Genomic DNA, 27708 nt, shown 5'->3' with positions numbered 1-27708 from the left:
AAGCCTGGGAAGGAGAAGCACCAGGCCCAATGGGAGCCTGTGCTAGCCTTATCTAAGCATTCTCTGTTACCCTGTTGAATAATGAATATACACTCTGATACTTAAGAGTTCACAGCTTAATTATATGGGCTTTACTTTATACTCTTTGTACTTTGTTAATGGTGTTGATCTTCCAACCCCTCCCATCAATTGAAGACAATGGAACAGTTGAGTTAAAATCCCTGATAAAACATACGTATCACAGTTTGTGACAGTATTAATCTTTAACTGCACTGCATACTGCAGTGTGGTTTATGTACATTGTCTACAGTAAAAAAAATTGATACATATGGAACACAGCCTTAACATTTAGGCAAAATATTTCAAAATATTTCCCTGACAAACAACACAGCTGTATGTATTGTTAAAACAGCTCCCCATAAAAATGCCTACCTTCAAAAACCTTCTTTCCCCCCCTTTGGGAAACTGCTCTTTTATATCAAGACCACATTTCTCCTACTTTATGGCTTTTTTCTTAGGTCAGTTCAGAATTCTGACATTTTTTTACTTTTCAGTTTCAGATCTTCACATGGTCTTCATCTGCGAGACTCCAGCCTCCTGGCACATCCAGGCTATTCCATCTACCCATATTTTACATTTGTTCTCCCACAACTCTGGAAACTTGAGTCCATACCTGTGAGCTCATTGCTCAGGCGAAAGGGTTAAACAAAGGGGAGGGAGGGAAGTTCATACCGGGGACTGCAGTGGAGGTGGCTTGCTGTGGAGGGCATGTCCACCGTTGGGGGGGAGGGAGGGAGGGAGAGGGTTATGTTACACCAAGGGAGGAGAAGGAAACACTGAGGTGTTGATCTCACTGAGAAGTCGGCAGAGTCGCTGTGTGGTTCTCTCCGCCCCATCACCCCAGGCTCACTCTCGTACTTTCTCTCTCTTCCCCGGCTCTTTAAGTTTACAAGTAACCAGTGGACAAGAAAGAGGAACCCCACAGAGGACGGCGAGACCCCAGGAATTTGGGTCCCTGACTTTACGCCAAACAGTGAGTGAAGATAAAGAGAGACAGTTTCCTAAATGACTTGTCCGCTATGCCCTGCATAGATGCCGTGAGGAAAACAGCCTCTGCATTTCTTCTGAGGCTGAAAATTGTGTGTGAGTTTTTCCAGATTTGTACATGACAACAAACACAATAAAACACAAGACGTTATTTTATTATGGACAAAACATCTAATGGGTACACTCTAAAAGCAAAATAAGTATTACGTAACATACAATATACAATACAGACACAATAACATACTGAACTGTTGATGACTTCATAGAATCATTCATTCTATAAAATTAACATGATGGTTGAGTAGTCATTGTATTTATCTAATATTAATAATGCAATACATATTTAAATATACAAGTATTAATTGAATTGTCCTCTTGTCCACAATAACACTGACTTGTATTACTAATAAATCACAACACAATATTAACCCATTTTGTTCTGTGTTTGTGCTAGACAAGGACACTTTGTTTCTCCACAACAAAAATGCATAATTACCGCATTCCAAAAATACGTAAGGGTTTGTGGTTACTTTGCAACCTGATGATCAACAAATTCCAAGAAAAAAAAGTAGAACACGTAACATTATTTCTAACATTAGTCCTATGATTGTTTGATTCAAAATTACTACAATTGGCCTGCAGTCCCAGGAACTTACAAATGTTCTCAGAACTACTTCAGGGAATTAGGATCCAGAAATAGAAGATACAAAGTGAAGCAGATAAAGGGAGATCAAAGTCTTACATTTAGTGTTTTACTTGACAGAATGGAAATGCAATTAAATTTTGTCAATCTGGTATCTCCTCAAGCAGTCCCTTGAGTATTTCTACTGAAAGGATCTTAAATCCAGATTGTACCATGGGCTCATTCTACTGTTGGCCTGCACTGCATTTGTAGTCCAAACACTTGTGTTTTACTGTGTATTGATCGGAGGTGAAACCACAGGTTATGACTCAATCCCATCAGCAGCGCCTTATTTTAGCTGTTGCAGTTTTATTTACAGACATTGATTAAGGAATTAAAATACCAAGACCCAGTGCTGAAACTTGTACTGGACAGAGCGTTCAGAGAAATGGTGAAACTCAGATCGTAAAGAAATTCAAGCATAGAGCCGTAAATTGTAGCACTACAAAATAATGGAAATAATGGGAAAATTACAACACCTTGTGTCCCTTAAAAATACCTTTTAATAAATCGGGTTTTGGAAGCTGTTGTGGCAGTAGCTTATTTTTAGTTTTAAATATGAATATTCTGGAAAGGCCATTCAGGGAGATGACTAGCAGAAGAGTAGAAGAACATATAACTGTTTGTCCCCTATGTGATCATGGTTTGATGGAAATGCATTATTATCTAAAAGCAACCCCCTCTAGGTCTTTTACTTTGCTTCTGTCACACAGAAGTCACATAAATGTGTTGTGAGACATGTGACAATGACAGATTGCTGACCTAACAAGTTTCACTGCTGGTAGCTGTGGACAAGTGGCTAAAGGCACTGTGCTTGAAGAAATATAAATACTGGACGGACACACACATATACACAAACACATACATATGCAAAAACACACTTAAGTTCACAAACAGACATAAAGAAAACACACACATTTGCAACCATACAGATAAATATGCACAAACACACACACACACACACACTATCCCCTATACCACTTGACAATGGAACATAGTCAAGACATGTATCCATAGATCCCCCTCTCCCTTGAGCTCATTTTCCTGGCTTTGGAGACATTTTAAAGTGGGTCCCGGCCCCAGGGCAGAACTGAAATATGCAGGGGGAACAGGAGGTGAACGAAAATGAAACACAGAGCAAGTTAAGGATGGTTTCAGGGGTATTCTCTTACACAAATGAGGCGAGACATATTGAGGCTAAGCAGTGACTATTCCACTTTTCCACTTTAACTCCTAAAACCTTGAACAATGCCAGGGCAGGGATTGTTTGGTCTCGTTTGTAGTCCGCAAAGTCATCTGTCCTGCTTACTGTTTCATTTTTGATGTTACACCTTTTCCTCTGCAACCTCTGAAAACTGACTTAACTAAGAATTCAGTGTTTTAGAACATTGTTTGGTTCTGTATTCAAATGGAGATTGCACACGGTATGGGCTTACACAACATAAAGTTAGCATACACATTGTGAGGACTCAGACCCAATTTTCGGTTGTTATGCCATAACACCAGGTTAAAATATATTGCCTGCAAATACAAGATTGTGCCAGCCGAGACTAAGTGCATACAATTCATCATGTGGTGAAGATATCCCACAGAACCAGATAAAATGTTTCCTAGCAGGGGCCTTCGACTCCTGTGTTCTGTTACTTAAAAGACCTAACTCTTTTTGAGACATCTGAATATTTATCCCAGGACCTCCCACTGTGGCCCAATCAGTGACTCTAAATGCCTATTAACCTGTATTGCATTGGCTATGGAAGCGGGGATGGGGGGTTAGAAGAGGTGGGTCCATTGCAGCTTTAGTGCTGTATCAAGGGCGTTTCTAAATAAAGATACTTAAATTTGTGTTTCAGATTTTCCAGTAGAGTACAGGCACAGAAGTTGCTCCAAGATGGCAAAGATTAGGGTCTGTTATGGAATGTGTTGTGCTGTTGTTGCACTTGGCTAGAAAAATATATTAGCATTGAACCAGAATGAGAGTGTGGATGTAAAAACTGAGGAATGTGACTAAATTCCCTTTAATTGGCAATTTAAAGGAGGCTCCAAGTATTTATTATTTATTTTTTACTGGTGGGTTGTGTTTGAAACACTGCTGCCAAGAAACCAAGCAAAAACAGTGGAAACGGAGTCTGCCAATGAGTGGGATGCATGGCGTCTTTAATAAAAGCTTACACTCCAATCAGCCTTTAGATTAGCCTTCATCCCTGCAAGCCAAGTAATTTAGCCTCAATTAGTGGCCAGGCCTACATGCAGCCAATGCTTTAAAGAACACAGGCCAAGTTGTGTTTTTACTGTTATTTGGTGAAGAAAAAAAAAACTGATGCAATGTCTCGTAAACAGGATTCCCATTTTTTTAAGACAATAGAAAAGAAAAGAGAAAGACAAACCTTTTATTTGGAAAATAAAAATATATTACCTTATAAGAATGTATACTAAAGATAATTTTCATCTTCAGGAATAACATTGTTAGGATAGGAAAGGACATTAATGGGTTCTTTTTTCTGTTCATTAACTTTGCAAAGGATGAATTTAGCATTATGTAATAAATACTTCTTGAAATTCTTCTGGCTTGGTTGGCCGAGTGACGTCTCTCGAAATGTCCTGATTTCAGTAAACTGACATCTCATCCTGTCTTAAATGGGAGGTACATGTGACGCCCTGTTGACCTAGGTCAAATTGCAATGCCATGCTCAGTTGATTACCTGACACGAGTTGCCGCTGTTTAGTAAGTGGATCCCTAACCTTGTGTCACATTAAGAGGCCTCATGCAAATGGAAGAACACAGAATGGCAAATGCCATAGAGAGAGGAAAAGAAAGAGAGGAGAGAGGAGAGACAGAGACAGAGTGAGAGAGACAGTCAGAGACAGAGAGAGACAGAGAGAGACAGAGAGAGAGAGAGAGAGAGAGAGAGAGAGAGAGAGAGAGAGAGAGAGAGAGAGAGAGAGAGAGAGAGAGAGAGAGAGAGAAAGAGAAAGAGAAAGAGAGAGAGAAAGGTGGAATAGTGGTAGCTGTAACATCAGAGAGAGAAAGAAATAAAGAAATAAAGAAAGATTGCATTAAAACCATACCAGGGATTGGAATAGCAAATGTTGACCTCAGTGTCAACTGCAGGAGTGCAATATGAAGCATCTGTATGTTCCACTCACCCAGGTAATGGGTGTGGGCAGAGTTAGTGGGTGGCAGAGTTATAGTACAGTTGGAACGCTAAACTCTGAATAACTGACAGCCCATGTTGTCAGCCAATCCTACAGATTATTTCAAATGGAGTTTGAAGTATTGGAAAAAGGCTCTTAGATGAAAGGTTTCCTTGCTCCAGAGATTATATTAGGACTGATGCCAATATGAAGTAACCCCCTTGTCAGTGCAATACTTCTTTATTTGATCTCAACCCCTCCAACAACTCTTTGCACAAGCAAACGTGGAACAGTTTTTGTTGACCAGTGATTTGTGTGTTAACACATTTTATTGTGATTTGTAGCAGTGATATTTGGATGGCGGTACAGCATGTACATAGTTCTGCACACCCCATAGAGCCATGTGGAGCTGATTATGTTGATAGAGAACATCCATAGCACCCTGGGAAGCTCTGTTTAGTGTGGGTGTGAATGCTGGATCAATGTGTTGATTTCCACATTGTTTGGTCATTTTGTTTATGTTTTTTTTTCCCGCTCTGTCTATCTACTTTCTCTGTCTCTGTTCCCACCCCCTCTCACCATCTTCCCCCATCTCTCTCTCTCCTCCTATGTCTCTTACCCACAGACACATTAAGAATATAGTTCACACACACGCACGGAAACAGACACACACACACACACACACACATCCAAAACTGAGTTGCATTTTATTTTGAATCTAAAGCAAAGTCCACAATACCTGTATAGCGCATTTTCAGATGTGTTCTTGTTATCTCATTCAGGAACAAATACCTGCATAAGTCCTCACAAAAACAATGCATTATTTTCATGAACATTTCTACATTTAATTAGGATTTGAAATTTTGTGAACCTGGATATTCAGATTTTAGTCTGTTTTGCCTCAGTGTAAGTAGACAATTAGGTAACGGTTGCCAGCAACCCAAGTTTGTTGTTTGTTTTCGGTAGTTTTTGCATGATTTCAGTGCAATATGCTATTCCTCAGCCTTTTTCTGTTTGTATCAACTACACGTTTATATCAAGCACTAAGCAGTTAAACACTGAGAGTATGTCAAAATTAGTCATAAGTCAGTAGAACATGATTCAAAGAAAATTAATTCAATGTGGCCTGGTATGTTATGTTTTTAACTATCTGGCAACAAATGGGAACCCTGATTGCTGGTCCCTCTCATGCTGCATGGCCTGTCAGGTCAGGATCCCATCCTACCCTCACACAGCACACATGTCCACTCTCTTTTAAAACATATGTCCTACGAAGTAGTTAATACTTGCAGCAGCTCGTATATCTTGTGACACGCATGTGTTGGAATCAGTCATGCCTCTGTGTAAGCCACTCACAAGGATAAGACCAGAAGTGGGAACAACATCAATCTCCATTTGTTCAGCTGCTGGGAGACATGATTAAGTGGCTCAGATATGATCCAGAGAGACGCCTCTCTCTGAGCCCCCCCCCCCCTGCCTCAGTACACACACACAGAGGTACGCACCAACTCAGGGACACTGAGACAGGAACACACACAATGTGTACAAACTTTTACACTCAAAACACATAAACAATCTCTATTTTTTTATCTCTTCCCTCTCTACTCTCCCTTCTCGTCCATGGCTGTCTTTGGTTTCTCTCTATCTCTCACACACACACACACACACAATGCTGGGTGGCTAGGATTTCAGACCCTCTGTAGATTGGCTGGCCCTCTGCTCCCCTTCATGATTTATTGTTGAAAATTGAAAGATTCCAAGAAGTGAGTCAATTTGTGTTGGCACGACAATGTTGCAGGCACACCAACAACTCCCTCATCATTCACCCCTCTGTTTCCCTACGCAGGGTGCTTGTATACACCCCCTTGAACTTTACCGGCCGCTTAAAACAATTTTAATTCATAAGATATGTATTTTTTGTGATGCAATAGCTCGGGGATGATTTGCACTTGCTTACTAGAGCTCCAGTTGAGAGTGACAGTCCACAAAGGCATGGTCAACAGGGATCAAAGAATGATTGGTCATATCCGTGGCGCTTGTAATCTGACCCTACTTTCCAGGACAGTTTATCAGATGGGTCTTATATGCAGTTGAAGGTGTGGGGAGTTCTGACTACAACACTCACGTGAACCGCTATGTCTGACATGGGTGGTGATTTGGGAGATTTTATTCAATAAAAAAAAGTAGTTTCAGTAAATCTTCTTTAATTCCCCGGAATGGTTGTTGGTGAATTCATCCCAACTATTTGACTCATATGTATGTCCCTAACCTTGGTCTTGGGTCCCCTACAAGTCAGTGATGTGTTTTAAACAGAAATACTGCTCTACAAAAAGCTCCAAACACATGTACTGTGGCTGTGAGACTCCACTGCTCCGGGGGGGTGGTAGGGGAATCCAGGAGGCTTTTGACTGCCAGTTACAAGCTGTTGTCAATCATAATGCAGCCTTGAAAAATACCCACTGTGCCGGAGTGGCAGAGTGAAGTGCATTGGGGAGCCAAGGCAAAATGGGCCCCCTCTATTTATTGCTAGGCGGAAAGTGCTCCTGTTAATGTCATTTGTTCAATGTATTTTTTTATTTTTTTTCACCCCTTTTTTTTTCTGTGGTGCCTTTTCCTGCTGGTGGAGAGAGTGGACAAGGCACAGTCAGTGTGACATGATGTACGATGGACTTAGCAGGGCTCGGTCCTTTAGGGGGAGTGTTCCCATTAGCCCAGCTTTACTGACTGCGTTGTAAATTATGACATGGGGGAAGGGGGGGGGGGGGCATGAGGCCAGCCGTTTTATATACAGGTAATGTACACTCACAGAAATGAGCTAGCTACTGTGGCACACCACTCAGTCCACTTGAGCCTCTTTTGCTTCCTCTAACCAACGGCATAACCTTGGAGAAAAAGTTTGAGAGAACATTTCGACAGGCAGACAATGTGTCTGCCAAAATAGGTGGAAAAGTTTTGACAGTTACATTTGAACCGATTGAGGAAGTCTGACGCGCGTATTGCACAAACTATTCTATGTATTCTGATTGTTACTACAGCAACACAACACCTATTCACTGAATAATGATTTCTAGCATGACATGCAAAAAACGTTCAGAAATCGTCGCACGTATTGTTACAATTTATGGCAACACTGTTGCCACAGCTCTACTTATTAACGGTTTGGTATATTATAAGGGATGGTTAGGTTTTACAAATTAAGATCCAATTTTATTTTATTATTATAAAATGTTCAGTGATTTTGGCAGCATATGAGTAATGCCTAAGATATATTTAATCAATTCAATCAAAAATATGTTATGTGCTGAATTGTTTGATAGTGGTAATTTTTTATTTAGATGTTTTTTTGTATAATGTGTCATGTCTTATGATGTAGTATTCATCCTGTTTATGCTTCGTAATATGTCGGCACTTCACTTGCTCCAGGAGTGTGCTCAATCGTCTCATTTTAGAAAGATCAGGGAAGAATTATTACATTTCTCTTATATTCGCCCAAAAGCCTAACTGTTTTTTTGTTTGCCTCTGGAATATTTGTGTCAAACATAACTTATAGTTGCGTTTGTATCTGATTTGATTTAATAGTAGGGCATTATTTAACTTGGTTTGTCTTTGCGATGTGTTGCAATACGTAGTGCTAAAATAATGTTCATATCCTTAATAAGAAATACGATTTAGAATGAGAGAGAACGAGAGATAAAGAGAGACAGACAGAGAAGGAGAGAGAGAGGGAGAAAGAAATAAGCGAACCAACATATCAACCGACAAACAGGGAAAGTGTTGACTCTCATCATCTTCCAGAGATCACGCTCTCGCTCCCCTTCTCAGGGAAAACAGACATTTTCAAAAGTACCATATTCTCGTCTTCTGCATGGTGATGAAAGCGTTTTGTCTGCACCGCCGCACAGCATACTGATGAGGCCCGGTCTCTGGCAATGGGCCTTGAACTGCTGGGAAGTCTCTGCGAGCGAGAGCTAGAATGTGCGGTCATTAGGAATCCACCCGACCACTCGCCTGACTCTGTAAACAGCATGATCATCTATCCTATTCCCTAACTGTGTGCAAAGGGAAGGATTCTAGCTCCAGAATAGTGCAGTGTGGGGTCAGTTGGTATAGGGTGGTGTACATATGTGTGATGGGTAAGTGTAGGGTGGGGTATGTGTGCGTGTCTGTGTCTATGCAAGAGTGATGGGGTAAGGTTGGGTGGTGTTTCAGCATGCATTTGGTGTGTTCATGTATTGGTGGGCCTGAGCACAAGCATGTTTTCATATCTGTTTTGTGTTTGGAGTGGGCTGTGCGGCGTAAGGTCAGCGGCTGTTTTAAAATAAGCAAACGAGATTGGAGAGCCTCAAGGGCACAAGACAGAATTTTCCCCCAAAACAGTCTTTAGGAATGTGGATAAAACAAATAATTTCAACCACTTACAAGTTTGTTTATGAGTCTATGCACTATAGGCTACTGTACCTCACTAAACTGAATTGCTAAAGTTTTGCTGTTTGAACTAGAAGCACAGAGTGCTTATTCGTGTCATGTTTTACCTTGGCCACATGAAAGCAATCATTCACTAACACAAATTACTGCTACATACCAAATGTCTCCGGCATACTTTCAAGTTAATCAAAAGTGGCACAACTCTAATTGTGCTCTTGACAAAAGAAAACATGATTTATGTACATCTGGATTACTGTAGAGTTTAACATATCATTAACATATCAGCGGGATTCTATTGTAGTTGCAATGGCAAGACACCAAACATGCAGTGTTTCTCTGTCTGTCATGGGAACAAGCAGCAGCGGAGGTTTGGGGGAATTGTGAAAGAGGTGTTTGGAATACTCTATGTCAAAAACTGACACTTTTCCATAGGAAGTTTCCATAGTGCCATACACAGACTGATACATGTACATGTGAGTGTATGTAACAGGGCAAGAAAAACATTTTACTCGCGTGACCAACTTGTCGAGGGCATTTTGAGAGATTATTTTATCTTATATTTATGTATGATTGACTAATTGGGATTGGGTGAGGTGGAGAGCACTCTCAAGTGGATGGAGTGTTCAGTTTATTGGAAAGAAAGTCGAATGGATGGGCGAGGGAGTGAGAGGGGGAAAGAGTGCCAGAGTGACTATTCTATAAATGCGCGCTGTCATGCAAAAACAGTTCATTAGTGTAGGCTGTTGAAAGACGACCATCGTGTACTTGGTGGTGGTGGTGGGAGGGTAGATTACTTCCAACCGTAGCCAACAGGGACCAGTATTTATATCCCTCCTTCTCATCCCTCACCAGATCCCCTTTTTCCTCGCCTCCTCCACCCCTCCTTTGCCCCAACCTTCCTACAGACAACAGTCCTTGGGTCAGATAGGATACATGTGCAAGTTCTCCAACACATGGCAGGCTGACCAAAACAACCTTGGTGTGTTTGGGAGGAGGGAAGGGGGGGGGGGGGGCAGCAGTGTTGATATGTGCTGTATGTTGGAAAGACAGGGTAGAGCCCAGGTTGACAGGCTATAAGCTTTGGGAGGCTTGACTGTCAAGCAGCCCGAACTGCATGTTTCCCCCCAGCTCGGCATGCAGAAGATTACAAGAAAGGGCCCATTCATCACAACAACTCCTTCTTGTTAGGGATCCTATCACAGCAGCTGGATGGGAGCCAGAAGACAACCTCCTGTGGGTTTTTTTTTTACCCCAGTCACAGGAATGCAAGTGTGTCGGCTGAGAATGTGGGAGTCACCGTGTACCCCAAATGAAGTGTGTCTACTGTCGGAACGTCGGTCAGTGCCCTCTAAGCTTTGTATGCGGCTTTTGTTTCTGAACATGACTTGTTCTTTAAAACTGTGGAATAAATGGAAGGATTTACCATTTGTCTATGTTATCTCAAGAATTTGTACAAATCCAACTTCATTAGAATCCGAGATTATATAATTTGTTGTTATTTTCCTAGTTGTATGCCTTGTATTTCTCTGTATCAAGTCACTTTGATCGTGGAAAGACAGTTGTGGAGGACATCATGTCCTAAGCATGGTAAATAGCAGGACAGAACCTGGTGACTAGGGCTAGGGGTCTGGGGGAACCGTGGATGGAGAAGACCTTCGCATTGGTTGAGTCGGACTGAAACATGATAACTGTCTTGTTGGTGATTAACTTTGACTTATTTTGTAGAATTGCTTGCAGTTATAGTTCTATTATCCTTGAATTCCCTTTTTCGTTTCCTTTTTTTTTTTTGGTCTGACCTTTGCACCTCAGACAGACTTTGCAGCAGACCATTTCCGTGTCTTTCTATTCTAATCTATTCATTATACTTGAGTCCTATTTCTTGTCTGGTGTTACTCTTATCTCCACTCAGTTGACTGATGAATGCCTATTAACTCTAGAACCTAGACTGAAACCACACCGTTAGTGGAGACTGAAGTTGTTTTCCACACATCCCTGCCCGTATCTGATTATAACGCATGGAATGAAAGGACCTGCATGTGTAGATTTATAGATCCATTTCACTATGAAAACCTGAGAGGTCCTGGTTGTCTTGATGCATGTGTGCCTGTGTGTTGGCCTTGGTCTGTCCGTGTTTGACAAAATGTCGTTCCAGGTTAAAAGTCTTGTTGATTTATTCACCCAGCACATTCTAAATGGAATATGTTCAAAAAAGGAAGTTACTCTAGATAAGTAATTCCAATGTAACAGCATGATCCTTAAAGTTTCTCTGCTGGTCAATTGCTTCAGAGAAGTACAGTCAAATAATAATATAAGTTTTACAATACATTCCAATAAAATCATTTTACATTTTCAAATCCATTGAAGCAAAGTTAATAAAATCCTATAGCCTGACGAGTTGGGCCAAGTAATATTGGATCTGGTATTTCTTTTACCCCCCACAGTTGGGCATGGAGTAATTTGAAGCTATCACTGTGGTTAGGAGCAACTACAACCCTGAGCAGAATCAGCTCTTTTCTCTCCAGAAACCCCAATGGGCCCAAGGCCAGGTCTGTTAAATACACATTTAAATGGTCCTTTCTATCCCTGTCTTTCACTCTCGCCCTCCCTTTCTGTCTCTCTCTCTCCGTCTTTACTTCTCAGTCTTACCCCCTCTCTATGTCTCCCTCTTCCTCACTTACCCCCCCTCTCTCCCTCTTACCCTTCCTCCACTTCCCTCTCTACCTCCCTCTCCTTGTCTCATTCTCTCTCTCTTTTTCTTTCTCTCTCCCTCTCCACCCCTCGCTCTTCCTCTCTTTCCTGGCCCATGCAGTGTTAAGGGGCCTTAGGGGCATTTAGCAGGCTTGATAAATAATGATCACAGAGGCCTGATTTCCTAATGCTGATGTATGGCTGTGACGGGACAGGTGCTGGCTCCTCAGCTTCCCGCCGGCGACGCAATTAATCTAGCATGTCATGTGATGAACCCCAAAGGCACAGGTAAAGGCCGAAAGGCATGAATTATACAACGCTTAAAATCTCACTTGGCGGGGTTCAAACAATGGACACGCACACTGAGGCATACTTCAGGGCTAATACACACAAGCAGGCACACAAGCAGGCATGTGCATGCGCACACACACACACATGCACGCAAGCTACACAAACACATACTACACTCATTCTGTCATTCTGACACGCAGTATCTCTCTCTCTCCGTCTCTCTCTCTTCTCTCTCTCCAGAAGCAGACTGAGAGAGACAGTCCTCTAGTATGTGATAGCAAAACAGACCTCCTTCCCGGCCCCATCAGAGCAGAATGATACGCACCATATGTGATTCATTTGGGCCGGTGCTCGTCCATTAATCTGCGAGCGGGTGGGTGCCAGCCGCCAGAGCACGGCCCCCCACGCCACCCGGGGAAGAATTATCTCTCCGCGGGGCCGACCCGCTGCTAAAGAATTGGAGCAGAATGTGACACCCCCACTCATTAATATAGCTTTAGCTTACATTATCATCCGTCACGGGTCTACTTACTGTAAGGTACCACACAGCTCTCCAGTCTCCACAGAGGTGTGAGGGAGAAAGATGCGGCCACTGATGATGAGTCAGCAGAGAGGAAGGTGTTGTGTAGCGTGCCGAAGATCAATGTATCCTTGTCTCTTTGTGACAGTGAAATTCACTTGGCGTTGACGCTACTTTTATTATAAAATGATTCTATGAACTGTTTGCATGTTTAGTAAATAGCACACCTTCACTCTAGCATCCTATCTTATGATTTGATGAGAATGAGGGTTTGAGGCAGATAATTTCCTGTTATTTCCTGTAATTTCCTAGGTTCAACTGTTAGCACTGGGTGGTCCAAGCAATAGTGTTAGATGAGGAGAAAGTTGCTCATTAGTCTCTCTCTCTCTCTCTCTCTCTCTCTCTCTCTCTCTCTCTCTCTCTCTCTCTCTTTTACATCAGGATGACTCACAGTGACTTTAAGCCGGAGCACATGATGTATATTGTACCTAACTGGTCATAAAAGTAGACTTTTTGCCATCCATTGACATTTTGGAAATGCCTAGGACATATTGTGAAAGGTATTTTTCATACCTAGTTCTGTAGTGGCAGTATTGTACACTGTATTTTAAGGATATTTCTGTACATGGTACTTTCTAAGTCCAAGTCTCTGACTGACCTACAGTATCGCTCTCTCTTTTTTACACCTTTTCTCCACTTTTCTGCCTTGCCCTGTCACATTTCTCTCAGCCATCATCTCTGCTTTTTCCCCTTCACATAGAGGTATGGGCACTCTGAGGAAAAGCGTCAGATACCAAGGCTTGGGAACCTCTGCTGCCCTTCAGGCTCACAACTGGCCAGATAACCGCTGTCTGACTCTGTGGGGGGCGCCCCTTTCACCCCTCTGTTCCCCCTTCCTTTCTTTTTACAAACGCTCTATTCTTATCTTTCAGTCCATTTATATTTCAAAACCTTTTGTCTTCCCATACCGTTTTATTTTTCCTTCTTTGTATTATATCTCTTCTCTGTCTTCTTTCACAAACGTTATGGGTGGGTGAGCTACCTGCTCCACCCAATTTGTATTCAGTGTCTACAGCACCTTCTCAGTAGATGCTGTCTATCTCTCCGGTTTTCTAACTCACATTTGCCGGCGTTGTCTGTCGCTTTGCCCTCTCTGCTCCACCACCATCTCTTGCGCACATGTCTTGTATGGGCAACAGGCTGAGATCAAGCAAAGATCGCCACAGTATATGGAAACCTCTGTCTTTCCATGTCTTTCTTCCCTTTTCCTTCTTTCTCATTCTCCCTCTCAGACCTCGTCTCTGACCCTCCTTCTCTCTCCCTGTTTCTCCTTCTGTTTCTCTCTCTCTTTCTGGAGTGGGGAGACTTCCTCATCTCCAGGGCCATATCTCTGGACATCTGGTCATTCCTCTGCAGAATGGCCCCTTCTCGTACCTTCTCGTGCCTGGCCCCAGAGCATGGGGAGGAATACAGAGAACATGGGGAGGTGTGTGGAGAGAGAGAAGGAACAACAGAGACAGAGAGAAACAAAGCGAGAGACAAAGAGAGGGGTGGGAGTAGTGGTTGGGAGACAGAGGGAGAAGGAGAGGGAAGGAGGGAAAGAGAAAGAGAGAGAAAGAGAGAGAGGGAATGCGTGCAATATATCCAAAATTGCATTGTGTTTGTATACGAATCAACCTTTTCGTCATGTCCCGCTGCCAAAGACATTTATTAACCCAGCCTTCAAAAAGCACGGCACACTTTTCATTTAATGGCTATATATCATGATACCCTACTTTCAAAGAATATCTACCACTGATATTGCTTATTAACATTTCAAGAGGGGTCAAATGACAGTTAGATTGGGGTGAGGCAATCGTGTATGCTGTGACAGAACATTTGTGCCCTTAGCACAGCCTGCAGGTATTGGTAAAATGGGTTGACCCTTAAAAGGGATGTTACTGCTTCTCCCTCTATGACAAGAAGTTGTTTCAACAATCGACAAGTACTATGTACTCTATGACATTCCGATCAATCACTCAATCAAAATCCACGTAATGCAACAGTAAGTTCCTGTACATGAATCGCAGAGTGGAACACCTTCGATATCTGCTGATGTAAAAATGATAAGCTGTGTAAATGTGACAATCAGCAAAAGGAGAATTGAGCTAGGACAGTGCTGGCTAAACTACAAAGGATTCTTTTCAATGTAAGATGATAGGAGAACTTATATGAGAACTAATATGATAGTGAGTGGTCAAGATAAGAAATGGCAGAGAGAAAAGGGGAAAGCTGAGATAGTTTTAAAGGGAGCACAGATTAACACAGGGTAATCATTTGAATTGATATGAGTCAAGGATATGGGTAGAGAGTTAGAAGTGCGGAGTAAGAGAATGTTTGTTATTGAGGAAGTTTGTCAGAGCAAGAGGAGAAGGGGGGGAACAAGAGATAGCAAGAGAAGAAAAAAACTGGGCACATGGGGGGTGCTATGCAAAGCCCAGTATAGAATAAAATAACATATTAGTCCATTGTTCGAAATTTTTGAAGTAAAGGAAGAGAGAGCATGAGACAGAGAGTGACACTGCCTAAGCAACACCACTCATGGTTCACCCTCCCATTTCACATCTCTCCAAATGCCTCTACCTTGAAGAACAACAGTGGGTACAACTAGAGAGAAAGACAAACACAGCTTTCCAAGCCATTAGAACAGCTCTGTCATTTAACCCTACAATTCCCTTCTTTCCGCGGGGTCGTCAGTGGGCCATGTTTTGCACCCAGTGTACATTTCACAATGTGCAATGACGCACGAGACACAAATATAGGACTGAATCACAAATGCGGGACTGATTCACAGAACAAAATCAACGTGACACACAACTAGACGGATCAACTCGAATTTTCAGCTTCAATAATTTGCTACTCGAAATAAGAAGAAGAAAAAAGAAGAAGCCGACCGATTGAACGCTGTCACCCTTTCGCTCTGCTCCCCGGGGGGTCTGCAAAAGTTGGTCTGTCATTTGTTGATGAGGCTGCCTTCTAACACGCCTGTCTGTTCATCTAGAAAAGAGGTGTGGAGAGGTGACGTCTGACATGTAGACAGACCATGACACCAGTCAGACACTGAGGCGCACGTCCTTAATCCTGTTAGTGAGTGTCATCCTCGGCAGGCTGGGATGGTGACAGGAATAACCATGAGAGGGAGCACGTCCATTTGTCCATTCACGACAAAAGGTCACACCCACATTTGTTCTATATGAGATATTCTGAACTAACAATATGTTAGTTCAGCTAACAACTAGACTGAAATGCTTTTCGGTACTAGCCTATTAACTTTGCCTGAGGCCAAACACAATCTTATTTCACAAAACACCATTCAGGGCATTAGTGCGTGTTTGTGCGTCTGTGTGTATGAGTATGTCTGTGTTTATATGTGTGTGTGTAAACCAATTGTATGTTTTACAGAGTACAGAGGTTTGCTCTACAATCACATGGGATGAGCAACTGATGCAGTGTGTTTCATACGGGACATGCCATGGCTTTCCCTATCCAGTCTGAATGGTACAATCCTGTACACTACTGCCACCTTGATATGGTGTGTTGAACTTGCACCACCTGACTACACAGGCCGAGACACTTTTAGGCAAAAGCAGACATGTCGACATACCACTGTCTTTCTTTTCATCATACATCCTACCCCACAGAGCATTATCCATAAACCAACACTCAAACTTTGCTTGTGGTATCTGACACAATTATTAGGCTTGTTGTTTGAGTACAGGAGCTATCTATTTCAATGTTGCCATGCCACAGTTTCAGATGATGCAAGCTCTGTCAAGCAGAGTCATCTCACTTTGCCAAGCAGCTGCCTGGGTTTATCATGCTTCCGGATGCATATAATCTCATAACACAGATTATATTAACACACACACACACCCACACCCCAAACAGGTGTGTCCAAGCCAGCTTTGTCGAATGAAGAGGCGTATTGTTGCCATGCTCTTGATATGGCCTATCATCCTATTAATAAACCACAGTCAACCAGATTTGTCTGAAATGTAATTTGGGAGATGGGGATAGTCACCAGGCAGCAGATGTGGTCTTTGGCAAGGGAACTTGAATCCAAACAGTCCTGGATAGTGGCATTAACCATTGTGATAAGAGAAAGAGAGTGCATGGGAGTACATTATATTCAAACAACCACAGTATCCCTCAGTCTTATGCCTCTGAAGCACAAAGCAGCAAAGGCTTATTTGAACAAATGTGTCCTCACTGTGTAAGCAACAGTCAGCCACAACTAATCTATCGAGCCATCAGATTGGGGTCACTTAAATAAATCTCCATTGATAATCTAAAAGTAATTAAAAAGCTATGACTAATGTTGAAAAATGTTTTCTGTGTAGGTTTTAAGGGGATGCTAATTGATCTGGTAAGGTAGTCAAGGTTGGACTGGAAACTGTTGCTGTGAATTGTTCAGAGCTAAGGCAAATAAAAACATAAGTGAAGGGTATATGAATTTGTATTTTATCAGAAGACGAGGCCATGCCCCTTGTTGCTATGGGTAATGCAATTTCTTCAGAAATATCCCCTCAGGATCAATCATACAGGTGAAGTATATTTATTTACTATGAGATCAAATTAAAAAAGAGAGTGGTTGGCAAAAAAGGGTGTTTGATTCCACACCTCTGCCCCAGTCAATTTGTATAAGGGAGGGAACACTGACATTGGGAATGTACTCATTTACTGGATTTACTTATTGTACAGGAAATACAGTTGTACTTTAACAGTACAACCGGCCCTGGTTTACCGCTCCCCCCCCTCACCCCAGTTGAAATGGTCTAGAACCTCTCCTAGTACGCTATCCACAGAGAATACTGGAATTAATTGCAGTCTTGTTGTCCTTCCACGGCCACTTAAAGCAGTCGCCTACAGGCTCCAAAACCATATTTTCTTTTTTTATCGTTTATTGTAGATAACCTTCTTTATCCAACTGAACGATGGACACGTGGATCTTACTTAAGTATAAGCTTGGCTTCCAAGCCATCATAATGAGCGCGTTTCATGTCAGCGGGGGATTGTCTTTCTGGTGCTCGAGCGCTCGCGCTGGGAACATACACAGGCTCACTCGTTGGTTGCGCTTTTCCGGTCGCCTGTCCTGCTTGCAATCTTGCCAGGAAATATCACTAGCCATTATTTGTATGATTTTGCCGTGAGACATGGTCTCCAAAAAAATAAAAATATATACTATAATTGTTTTTATGAGAATCATAGAAAGTGTCTTATGGAACTTCTTATGCGCCAATATTGGCAAAGTATACAAATGTAAACAATTATAATTGTTAAGGATAGCCTTATTGCCTAGTTTTGCAACAGTTTTAACATGCCACCCCTTTTCAATCTACAGTTTAATTACATGTGTTATGTTTATTATAGCCTTTTGCTAGAACCGATGCCTTAGTAATGACAGCTTTAGTACGTAAACTGATTCTCCCCACGGAAAGGCTGACAAATATTCAGAGAGAGAGAGAGAGAGAGAGAGTGAGAGTGTGTGTGTGTGTGTGTGTGTGTGTGTGTGTGTGTGTGTGTGTGTGTGTGTGTGTGTGTGTGTGTGTGTGCGTGTGCGTGTGTGTGGTAGGGAGGAATGCGTGTATGGCAGAGGTGGGGCGCGAGCGCGCAAGAGAGGAAAAGAGAGAGAGCGATAGCAGTGGGAAGAGGTCGCTATTAACCGAATACATTACAGTCAACGTCTCCCACGGGTTTGCAAAGGGGGAAAGACTATACTTGCATTAGCGACAAACAATTCGATGTAAATCATCATTATGGATTGGAGATCCCACCGCTTTCTTGTGAAATACTGCTGCTTTTTGTGAGCTACACAGTGAAAGGGTTGAAGCCAACTGCTATGCCTAATGTAATCCTTTAATCTGGTGAAGCTAGCCCGGAACTCAGGGGCGCCCCTGAACTATCCCAGTGGACCAAGGATTGGGGTGCCGGCAAGGGGATGTGGAGCGTACTGCGGAGAAGCTGAATTGTTGCCCGGACTTTTCCTTGCCACAATGTCGAGCGCAACCCTAATAATCTCAGAGGAAAATCTGGTCGAGATGCGTGGACTACGAAGTAGCATCACCAGTCATGAAACGGACTTTGTGTATTGCCTGAGCGCGTAAATCAAGCGCTTCTGCGGCACCAAACCAGGGATAGATCTATGATGTTAAGTGGATATGCGGTTTCAAGACTTTCATCCTCACCCAAAAAGGTGAAGTAGGCTTTAAATGTTTTCTTTTAAATGTATCACTCTCAACTTTGGTTATGCTTTGTGAAATTACTCGTTTCCCACTCTGCAAAGATATATTCATATACACACACAAAATTAATGGCGTTTGCGTTCAGGAACTTTACGCTGTGGATATATTTTGTTGTCATTGTTTCTTCACTTAGAGTAGATCCACATCCACAGCACTAAAATCATCCCGTAAATAGGTTGAAATCAAAACAGCATTAAAGGCTATTTTTTGTACGCATCCTTATAAAACTATGCACCATGCAAATGTCAACGAGTGTCAACTTTGCCTTAGAACCACAACCCCCTAACCGGCAACTGTACATTTTTTAATACGTTTTGCAAATCCCCAGTTGCGTTCCCATCACCGCTGATCGTCATGTTAACCGAATAAACTGTCCCTTCCTGATACCACCATGAAAGGGTTTATATAGTTTTGTCCTGTGTGATGCCACTGTTGATGTCTCTCAAAGGGCACTAAGCAAGACTGAAGTCATTTCACTGGCCATCCCTGTCAGATTACAACATCACATTTATCTTGACAGCATATAGCTCATCACTGGAAGCTGAAATCTGTTTGTGTTTGCAAATAAACTGAGACATATACTGTAGTCTGAAGTCTGATTACTTTCAAATGTGTGCGTGCATGCTTCTTTTGACCATTGAGTAGCATTATTATTGTAGATTGTATTATATTTGTATTTATAGTGTGTGAACCCGTCTTAACCTTTGAATAGCTATTGTACAGACAAAACTGGCTAAATTAGTCAACTTTATTCAAATGTCCTGACCTTGTGCACACAGCACCTTTCTCTTTAGAAGTAGTCCACATCGATCTTAGTTTCTTCCTGAGTGCTGGAATTTGTCCACTCTTATCTCTGCTGACAGCCTGTGTTCATCATGTCCAGGTTTAGCCTAACTTGCTATTCCTCCCCGCTTGCTAAAACAACTGAATCACTACATTTTGAATTAAATAGGAGTGATGTTTGGGTAATCCAGGGAGGGGTGTTTGTATTGTGGTTTGTGTGAGGTGGGACAGGGGGTTATTAGTGCATCCACTACAGATTTGCATCCCTCCTTTTCTTGTCTCTCTCCTGGATTATATATGAGGGCCGGGTTTTCCAGATTCGTTAAGAAGCTCTTAACGCTAAGATATTCTTAGGAACGTTTCAAGAGCGCTCTCCTTAACGAATCTGGGAAACCCGGACAAGAAGTGTTAATGATTTAGAGAGACATTCACTACCCGTCTTTCTGTCTCGCTTGATGTACACATGGACGGCATGTGCTCTGTCTGTATCTGCATGTGTGTTGATGTGCTTCTAAGTCTGCTTGTGTACATAAGTGTTGGTTTGAGAGACGTGCTTCTCTCTCTGCCCCCCCCCCAGAATCATTACCATGTGAGGACTGTTCTTCCTGTGAGAGTGCTGGAGTACCTCTGTCCATCACCATGGCATTTGACAGATTAAACACCTCAATGCCCTCTACAAGTTTGTGAGCACCGAGCAAGTGATCTCTTCAGTATCACTCACTTCACAGATCACTGCACCTAGATGCATTTCTTTGTTCCCATGCATGGCTCACTTTCTAATTCATTTATTCACCTGTCTATTTGATTATGGATATATTTATTTGACTATTTCTCTATGTATTGTGTTTTATAATTTAGCATTACTTGCCAACTTCAGCAAAAAGTGTATTGTACATTGTGTTCTCTGAATATAGTTGAACATTTTAGCTGGCACACATCTTTTCATCTTTCTTTGCCCTGAAGGGAAATTCGGGTTATAGCTCATATTGGAATTTGCATAGCTCACATGGACTGCTTGTGTCACCATACACTGTACCCATATTCTCCAATGTTTTCTCTCACGTAGATCTAAACACAGATAACTAATTTAAGAATAAGCCTACCAAATAACTTATACAGTAGCACTAATTCATTGTGTTACACACAACTAATTATACTTTGTAACATTCATTCCTGCACAGTTTTTGTACTGTATGTCCCCAATTTTACATCAAAGTCAGTTTTACACAATTAGTAATGCCTCACTTTGTATTGTAGGAATTCAAATTGAAGGATGTTTTATTTACTTTTAAACACGCTGATTTCTATATTTCCTTCATTGGAATAGGTCTCTGGATCCAAATGTCAAGTCCAGGGGAGGCAAAATATCTCTGGGCCCAGCAGCTAGTGATGTGACAGAGAGAGAGGTAGAGTGAAAGAAAGACAGCAAGACAAAGAAAGGGTCTTTCCAATGATAACCCCGGATCTAGCTTGGATGGGTCTAAGGTGTCTGCGATTTTAAATATCCTCCACCCCCAATCCCACCACTGCAAGGAGAAGGAAAAATGTGATGAGCGTTGCTATTGTCCCCTATACCAGCGTAGATGGATGCCGATGAAGGAGGCACATTGTTTAATGAGACCATTGCTCTTGTGCTGGGAGGCTTGGGACAGCCAATTACAGAAGGATTACCAGTAGCCTCCTCCAACGACAGTGCACATTTACAGGCAAATTGAACTAAGCAACCCTATAACCACACTGGGGAAAGTCAAAGAACCCTCCTGTGTGGATTGCTACTTGTTTTTAAGCGTCCTCTCTAAATCAAAGGAGGTGGTTTTGTTAATTGCTTTTCTGACAAGACTCTCAACTTGCCTTTCACAATGGAGATACAATTGCGATTGTGGAATAAAGACTGGGCCTCTTTTCTCAGGCCATGGATACCCATACTGCTAGGCCTCCACCTTCAATTCTCCCGGGCCTCCAACTGCCCTGAGGAGTGTCGCTGCGACCGTACCTTTGTTTACTGCAACGAGAGGAGCTTGACATCTGTGCCTCTGGGGATCGGCGAGGGCTACAAGACCCTCTACCTCCACAACAACCAAATCAACAATGCTGGCTTTCCTCTGGAGCTTCACCACGTCGCCTCCGTGGAGAACGTGTACCTCTATGGCAACCAGCTGGATGAGTTCCCCATTAACCTGCCCAAGAATGTGCGGGTGCTCCACCTCCAGGAAAACAACATCCAGACCATCTCACGAGCAGCTCTGGCACAGCTTCTGTGGCTGGAAGAGCTACACCTGGATGACAACTCCATATCGACCGTAGGGGTGGAAGAAGGGGCGTTCCGGGAGGCTGTGAGCCTTAAGATGCTTTTCCTCACCAAGAACCACATGAGCAGCGTGCCCATTGGTCTGCCTGAGGACCTGAAGGAACTGCGTCTGGACGAGAACCGTATTGCTGTCATCGCCGAGGAGGCGTTCAGGAATGTTACTCGCCTAGAGCGCCTCCTGTTGGATGGGAACCTTCTGACAGATGAGGGCATTGCCCCTGGAACCTTCCAGGACCTGACGACCCTTCGCGAGCTCTCTTTGGCCCGTAACTCCCTTACATACCCGCCCTCACTGCTCCCGGGCGAGGTCCTGGCGAAGCTGAATTTCCAGGAGAATCAGATGAATAAGATCCCTGTGGCGGCGTTTTCGGGGTTAAGAAAGTTGGAGAGGCTGGATATCTCCAGCAACCAGCTGCAGTCGCTGACACAGGGGGTCTTTGACGGTCTCATCAGCCTGAGACAGCTCACTGTTCGGAACAACCTTTGGCTGTGTGACTGCAGCATTAAATGGGTGGTAGTGTGGTTAAAGTCTTTGCCAGCCTCGCTCAACGTGCGCGGTTTCATGTGCCAAAAGCCAGAGAGGGTCCGGGGGATGGTGATCAGGGAGCTCAACGACGAGCTCATCCAGTGCCCCCACAGCACGCCGGCGGCACCGTTGCCCACCCACCTGCCCACCTCTGCAGGGCAAAGTACCCTCTCCAATGCCCCCTCAACATCGGAACACCCCACAGCTACTCAATTCCCTGATTACACCTCCAAAAAACCCTCTGCCCCGGCACAAACACCCCTACTGCCCACCTACCCACCCACAGACAGGGAACATAGAACTAAGAAGCCCCTGGACCCTCGAAGGGAGACGTTGCAAGTCACCTTCGCTGTCCTCAATGGCTCTGCGATCCATGTCAGCTGGATGGCGGCCTTCCCCGTCACGGCCTACAAGGTCACGTGGGCAAGGATGGGACCCAGTCTCAACGGGGACACGGTTCGGGAGAGGATGGTGGGTGGGGAGCACCGGGGCATCCGACTGGCTAACCTGGAGCCTAAATCCACCTATCGCATCTGTGTCATCCCACTGGATGCTTTCAATAACTACCGTCCCAAAGATGACACAGTGTGCACAGAGGCTATCACCACACCAGCTTCCTTCAACCCTGATAACAAAGGACCGTCCGGTCCGGAGCAGGCCACACAACAGGACCCCAGCACTCCCTTCTTACTAGCTGGTCTCATCGGTGGGGCAGTGATTGTAGTCCTTGTGCTGCTACTAAGCATATTCTGCTGGCACATGCACAAGACAGGCAGGTCATCCTCCACCAACTGGAAATACAACCGAGGCAGGAGAAAAGACGATTACTGCGAAGCGGGCACCAAAAAAGATAACTCCATCTTGGAAATGACTGAAACCAGCTTCCAGATTGTCTCGCTTAACAATGAGCAGCTCCTCAAGGGAGATTTTCGCATCCAGCCTATTTACACCCCTAATGGGGGCATAGGCTTCAGAGACTGCCCCCTGGGGAACAACAGCACAGTGTACTGCAAGAATAATGTTCAGGATGCAGACTTCTGCCATACATAATGGTTTTGGATAAAGAAAAAAGACTAGAGAAACCTTTGTATTAAGAAATATCCTACACTTACAGGACATTGTACAGTATATATTTCAAAGACCTCTGTCAACAATGTAATTTATACAACGGCTGGACAATAATATTGGATTCAGCAATGCTTTTTTTATATTCTTCAGTACAATCTTGATTTATTTGTAAGTTATTGGTGTTTCTCAAAGTTGTGCTACTGTACTAAGTTCTGTTTGAGCAGACTTGTACAATCAGAACTCAATCATTAGCATATTCAAGATGTTAGGTTTGTATGTGATTGCCACAGATATCAGGCTATTTGAAGTCACAGATAGCAAGTGTAAAAACAAATTAGATCTGCTAGACAAGTGAAAGAACCCACATGAATAGTAGTCATAAGACATGATGCACAATTTGGCCAGGAGAATACAAATTTAGAAAGGGTTTTCTGTAAAATGGGTGGAGGTGGAAAGAAAGAGAAACTTCTTATACATTTTACCACAAGAGAGCAGAGTTTTGCAAACTTTAATACATCAAGTAGCTGTGGCTATGCAGTTATGCTGCACTGGCAATTTATACATGAAAGTTTTAGCTGAATTCCTGATACAAGTATTACATTTAAACAAGTAAATATTTTTTATTTGTCCAGTGATAACTTATGTCTGATAAACAATTGACAATTCAAATATGACACTTACTGTTTATTGTAGATTTGGGCTATTTACATAATTTATTGATTAAAGTATTTTTTTTCTGGATTATACACAGGTCACATGTTTGCTTTCCAAACTAGAAAAACAGTTGAATAACTACAGTATGTGTTTTGTGATAGTTGAGTTTGAACCATGAGTGTAACTTGTAGGGGAATATACTGTAACAAGCACATCTGACACCTATTCAGCAGAATGGGAACCAATTATTTTAGAATTTAATCAGCCGAAAATAAGGTTATGGTAATACAGTATATGTGCCTTGAAATTATCATCTTACAATGTAAAGTCTTTTGAATCTATGTTTTTGCACAAACGTGTACTGTATATATACAATTGAATTGTTGTTGAACAAAAAATTATGACCTTGTACTTCATTATTACTTATAAAATCACACTCGCTCCTTGTTTTATAAATCACACTTATGATCCATATGAACTGGAACCCAGATTGGACATGGTTAATAATGACATCCCCTTTCCACATTTACAAAATATATATGTCACACATGTTATCCTTGAGATGTTCAATTGCACTACATGTAGGCCTACATATGTCCACATTTGTTCACTTAAGTGGCTACTTTATTTTATCTTTTTTTATGATTTTCTTTTTTTCAGGTCAGTGTGCCCCTGAACTGTCCTCAATACTGTGGACTGTCGAGGGCTTGTAGATGTCCAGGACTTTACTGAACTATTTTGAACATTAGTTTTATAGTAATAATACGCAATTTATGACCTTTGCCCTCCACTGTGATATACAAAAACAGTTGACAGCCATTGAACCCATTGACCAAGGTCCTCCAAAACTGTGTTTCACCAAACAAACAAACACAAATTATGTTGTGGTAGCATGTCTTGAGCTCAGTGCTGATGAAAACTGAATGCCCAGCATGGGCTATAATTGGAAGGAGTATACCTTTAATTTCAGATGATTATTGTGTATTGTTTTGAGTGTGTGTTGATCTAATCCTTGCGCCATAAATACTTGAGTAAGAAGTTTTTTTTTCTTATTGTTGTCAATTGCTCTGCAGTTCCATCTTACACTGTATGGGCATGCCTCAGTGTGGCAATGGCATCAGAGGACAGACAATCGTCCATGAACTTCTAACTGTGCAGGTCAGGCAGCAAATAGCCGGGCAAGTTTTAACCCAACATCCTGACAGCCTGTCTCGAGTGGGTTGCCAGGTTTATCCCTCTTCTAGTGAAGTGCTACAGCTAGGGTCACTGCAGGCTAAAATCCAACACAGTTGACATGGTAGGCTTCCTCTTTCCAAAGCAAGGGGAGGATGGGGGAGAGAAGGTGCAGGCTAGGGGGAGAGGGGGTTGAGCGAAAATGTTGGGGTATGAAGAAGGTAGGGATCAATTGAACATACATTGCCGTGACTTTACACAGGAAAGGCCTGTGGGTCTGACAAGGTTTACTCCTCTTCAGGTCAGATCACTTTGGTATCAAAAAGGCTGTTTGTGAGGTGTTATTTTCCTGCCTGGGGGCCTGTGATCAGCAGCCATTTGAGGACAGACAAGGGGAGCAAATCTTTTCTTGTGGTTTAAATTGGTCCTTTTTCAATAGCTGTAAGAGTTCTGAGATCTGTTTTAACTTAAATGAATTGTCTTTGTGTGATAACATTTATTTGGAGAGTACATTTCACAGGCTTCCTGCAAACTGTCGCTTAGACCAAGATGGTGGGTAAAAGTACCCTTTCTTACTTATAACATGTGCACCCTGTTTCTCAACATCATTACCATGGTCAGCTTCTATTAAATTGCATTACAGAGTCACTAAGAGCTTCCAGTGACTCCCACACAGAGACACGTTCACACATAAATATTGATCGTGAGATCACCATTGGATTATGAAAAATGTCCAACAGCCTTAATGATATTCCTGTCAAGATGGACTATACTATATAACACAAGGTGAAGGATGTGCAGTGGAAACTAGTGGCAAATGTTACATCTTTAGTAAAGGACTGTTACCGTTCAGATGTACTGCACAGTACTGTGAGTTCATAATCGGTGTCAGTTAGCCTGAAAGTCAATCAAAAACACACACTGACAATCATCATTAAGGAGGACAGGTCTGCCTTATCTGACAGGAAATCACAGAGAAATCCGCACAATTCCCCAATGAAAATTACATTTGATTGAGAAACGTTGACTGGCAGTTTGAAATGCATGTCAATATATCTGCTGTATTTAGTAATCACGCTTTGATTTATGGAGCTACTTTAGATTTTGCTTCTCACTAACAAGATTAAGAATGTGTTGTGCACTGCTGACATTGATACATTGCATTGTATTGTCAAAAGTCCTCATTACTTCCTTTGTTGCACAGGTTAGTGACCACAGAGAGTTTGGTTTGACTCCATTTGACCTTGACACCATTCTCTGTTCAGCCTTCTCTTCTAATAAGCTCCCTCAGTGAACCAGTGGCCATTGTTACCAGATGTATGTGTGTATGTTTGTCTAGCCATGTGAAAATGGGAGTGTACCCACATATATGTATCTGCATTCCTGTACCTGTAGGTAGGTATGTGTGTGCTAATGCAGACTACAAGTTAGTTACAGGATGCTGCCTTACAGTAAGTCCTATTATTCTGAACATAACCGACTGGGGGACCACATTACTCATGACGTTGGCAAAAATCCAAAAGTCTCAGCCCTCCCTTCATTATCACTGCCGTTATTGCAGCCTTCACTTAATGACAAATTGAGCTCAGACTTCAGCAAGGATTTTAAAACAGTGCACTCATGAAGCCTCATCATTTCGATCCTTCTTGGCCCTGCTGGCAGAGAGCAAGGCTTATAAACAATTTCTTCCAAAAGTGAATATGGTTGTACTTTGTCCTCTACTTAAATTAGAATGAAACATACATTCCACTTCAAATATTTCACACAACCATACAGACAGTAGTTTGGGGTAAGCGCATGACATGGAAGCTTCAGGAGTTTTTCATAAGGCATGTCTGCTTGTCTAGGTTCAGCTTGTATGTGGCTTAAGAGTGCAGTTCAAATATAAATTGACTAATACATTTTATTGTAAGAGCACCCCAGCACATCCCAATTGAATTGAAAATGTTCTAAAGTTGAAGGTGTCGAAATGAATGCCTCTTATCTATCGCTCCAGATAAATTAACATGATAGAGAAATCACTAGAAAAGCAACATGCTGTTTATAAACATTCTGTGATGACCTTAATGTTAAAGAGAAGCGCGGGTGAGCATTAGACAGGTCTGGGATGAATTTCTCTGGTCTGGAAAT

General features: G+C 42.5%; 1 protein-coding gene across 6 annotated transcripts; it reads left to right on the top strand.

Annotated features, from left to right (window-relative positions):
- Positions 1-858: 858 nt before the first annotated feature.
- On the top strand, positions 859-25426 carry si:dkey-87k14.1 (leucine-rich repeat transmembrane protein FLRT2). 6 transcript variants are annotated; one of them, XM_047018377.1, is made up of 3 exons: positions 859-1033; positions 20427-20532; positions 21177-25426. In XM_047018377.1, the coding sequence occupies exon 3, from the start codon at positions 21709-21711 to the stop codon at positions 23731-23733; it is 2025 nt and encodes a 674-aa protein (XP_046874333.1). In that variant the 5' UTR covers positions 859-1033; positions 20427-20532; positions 21177-21708; the 3' UTR covers positions 23734-25426. The 6 variants fall into 6 exon arrangements, with proteins under 6 accessions (XP_046874333.1, XP_046874328.1, XP_046874332.1 ...); XM_047018372.1 differs by having other exon boundaries at positions 859-1143; XM_047018374.1 differs by lacking the exon at positions 859-1033 and adding an exon at positions 18374-19017.
- The last annotated feature ends 2282 nt before the right edge of the window (positions 25427-27708 follow it).

The sequence above is a fragment of the Hypomesus transpacificus genome, chromosome 3, assembly GCF_021917145.1.
Source record: "Hypomesus transpacificus isolate Combined female chromosome 3, fHypTra1, whole genome shotgun sequence".
NCBI classification, from domain to species: Eukaryota; Metazoa; Chordata; class Actinopteri; order Osmeriformes; family Osmeridae; genus Hypomesus; species Hypomesus transpacificus.
This window is presented reverse-complemented; position numbering and strand designations above follow the sequence as displayed.

Excerpts from the sequence above, each read along its gene's own strand:
- si:dkey-87k14.1 (XM_047018376.1), top strand. The coding sequence starts at position 21,709 with ATGGAGATACAATTGCGATTGTGGAATAAAGACTGGGCCTCTTTTCTC.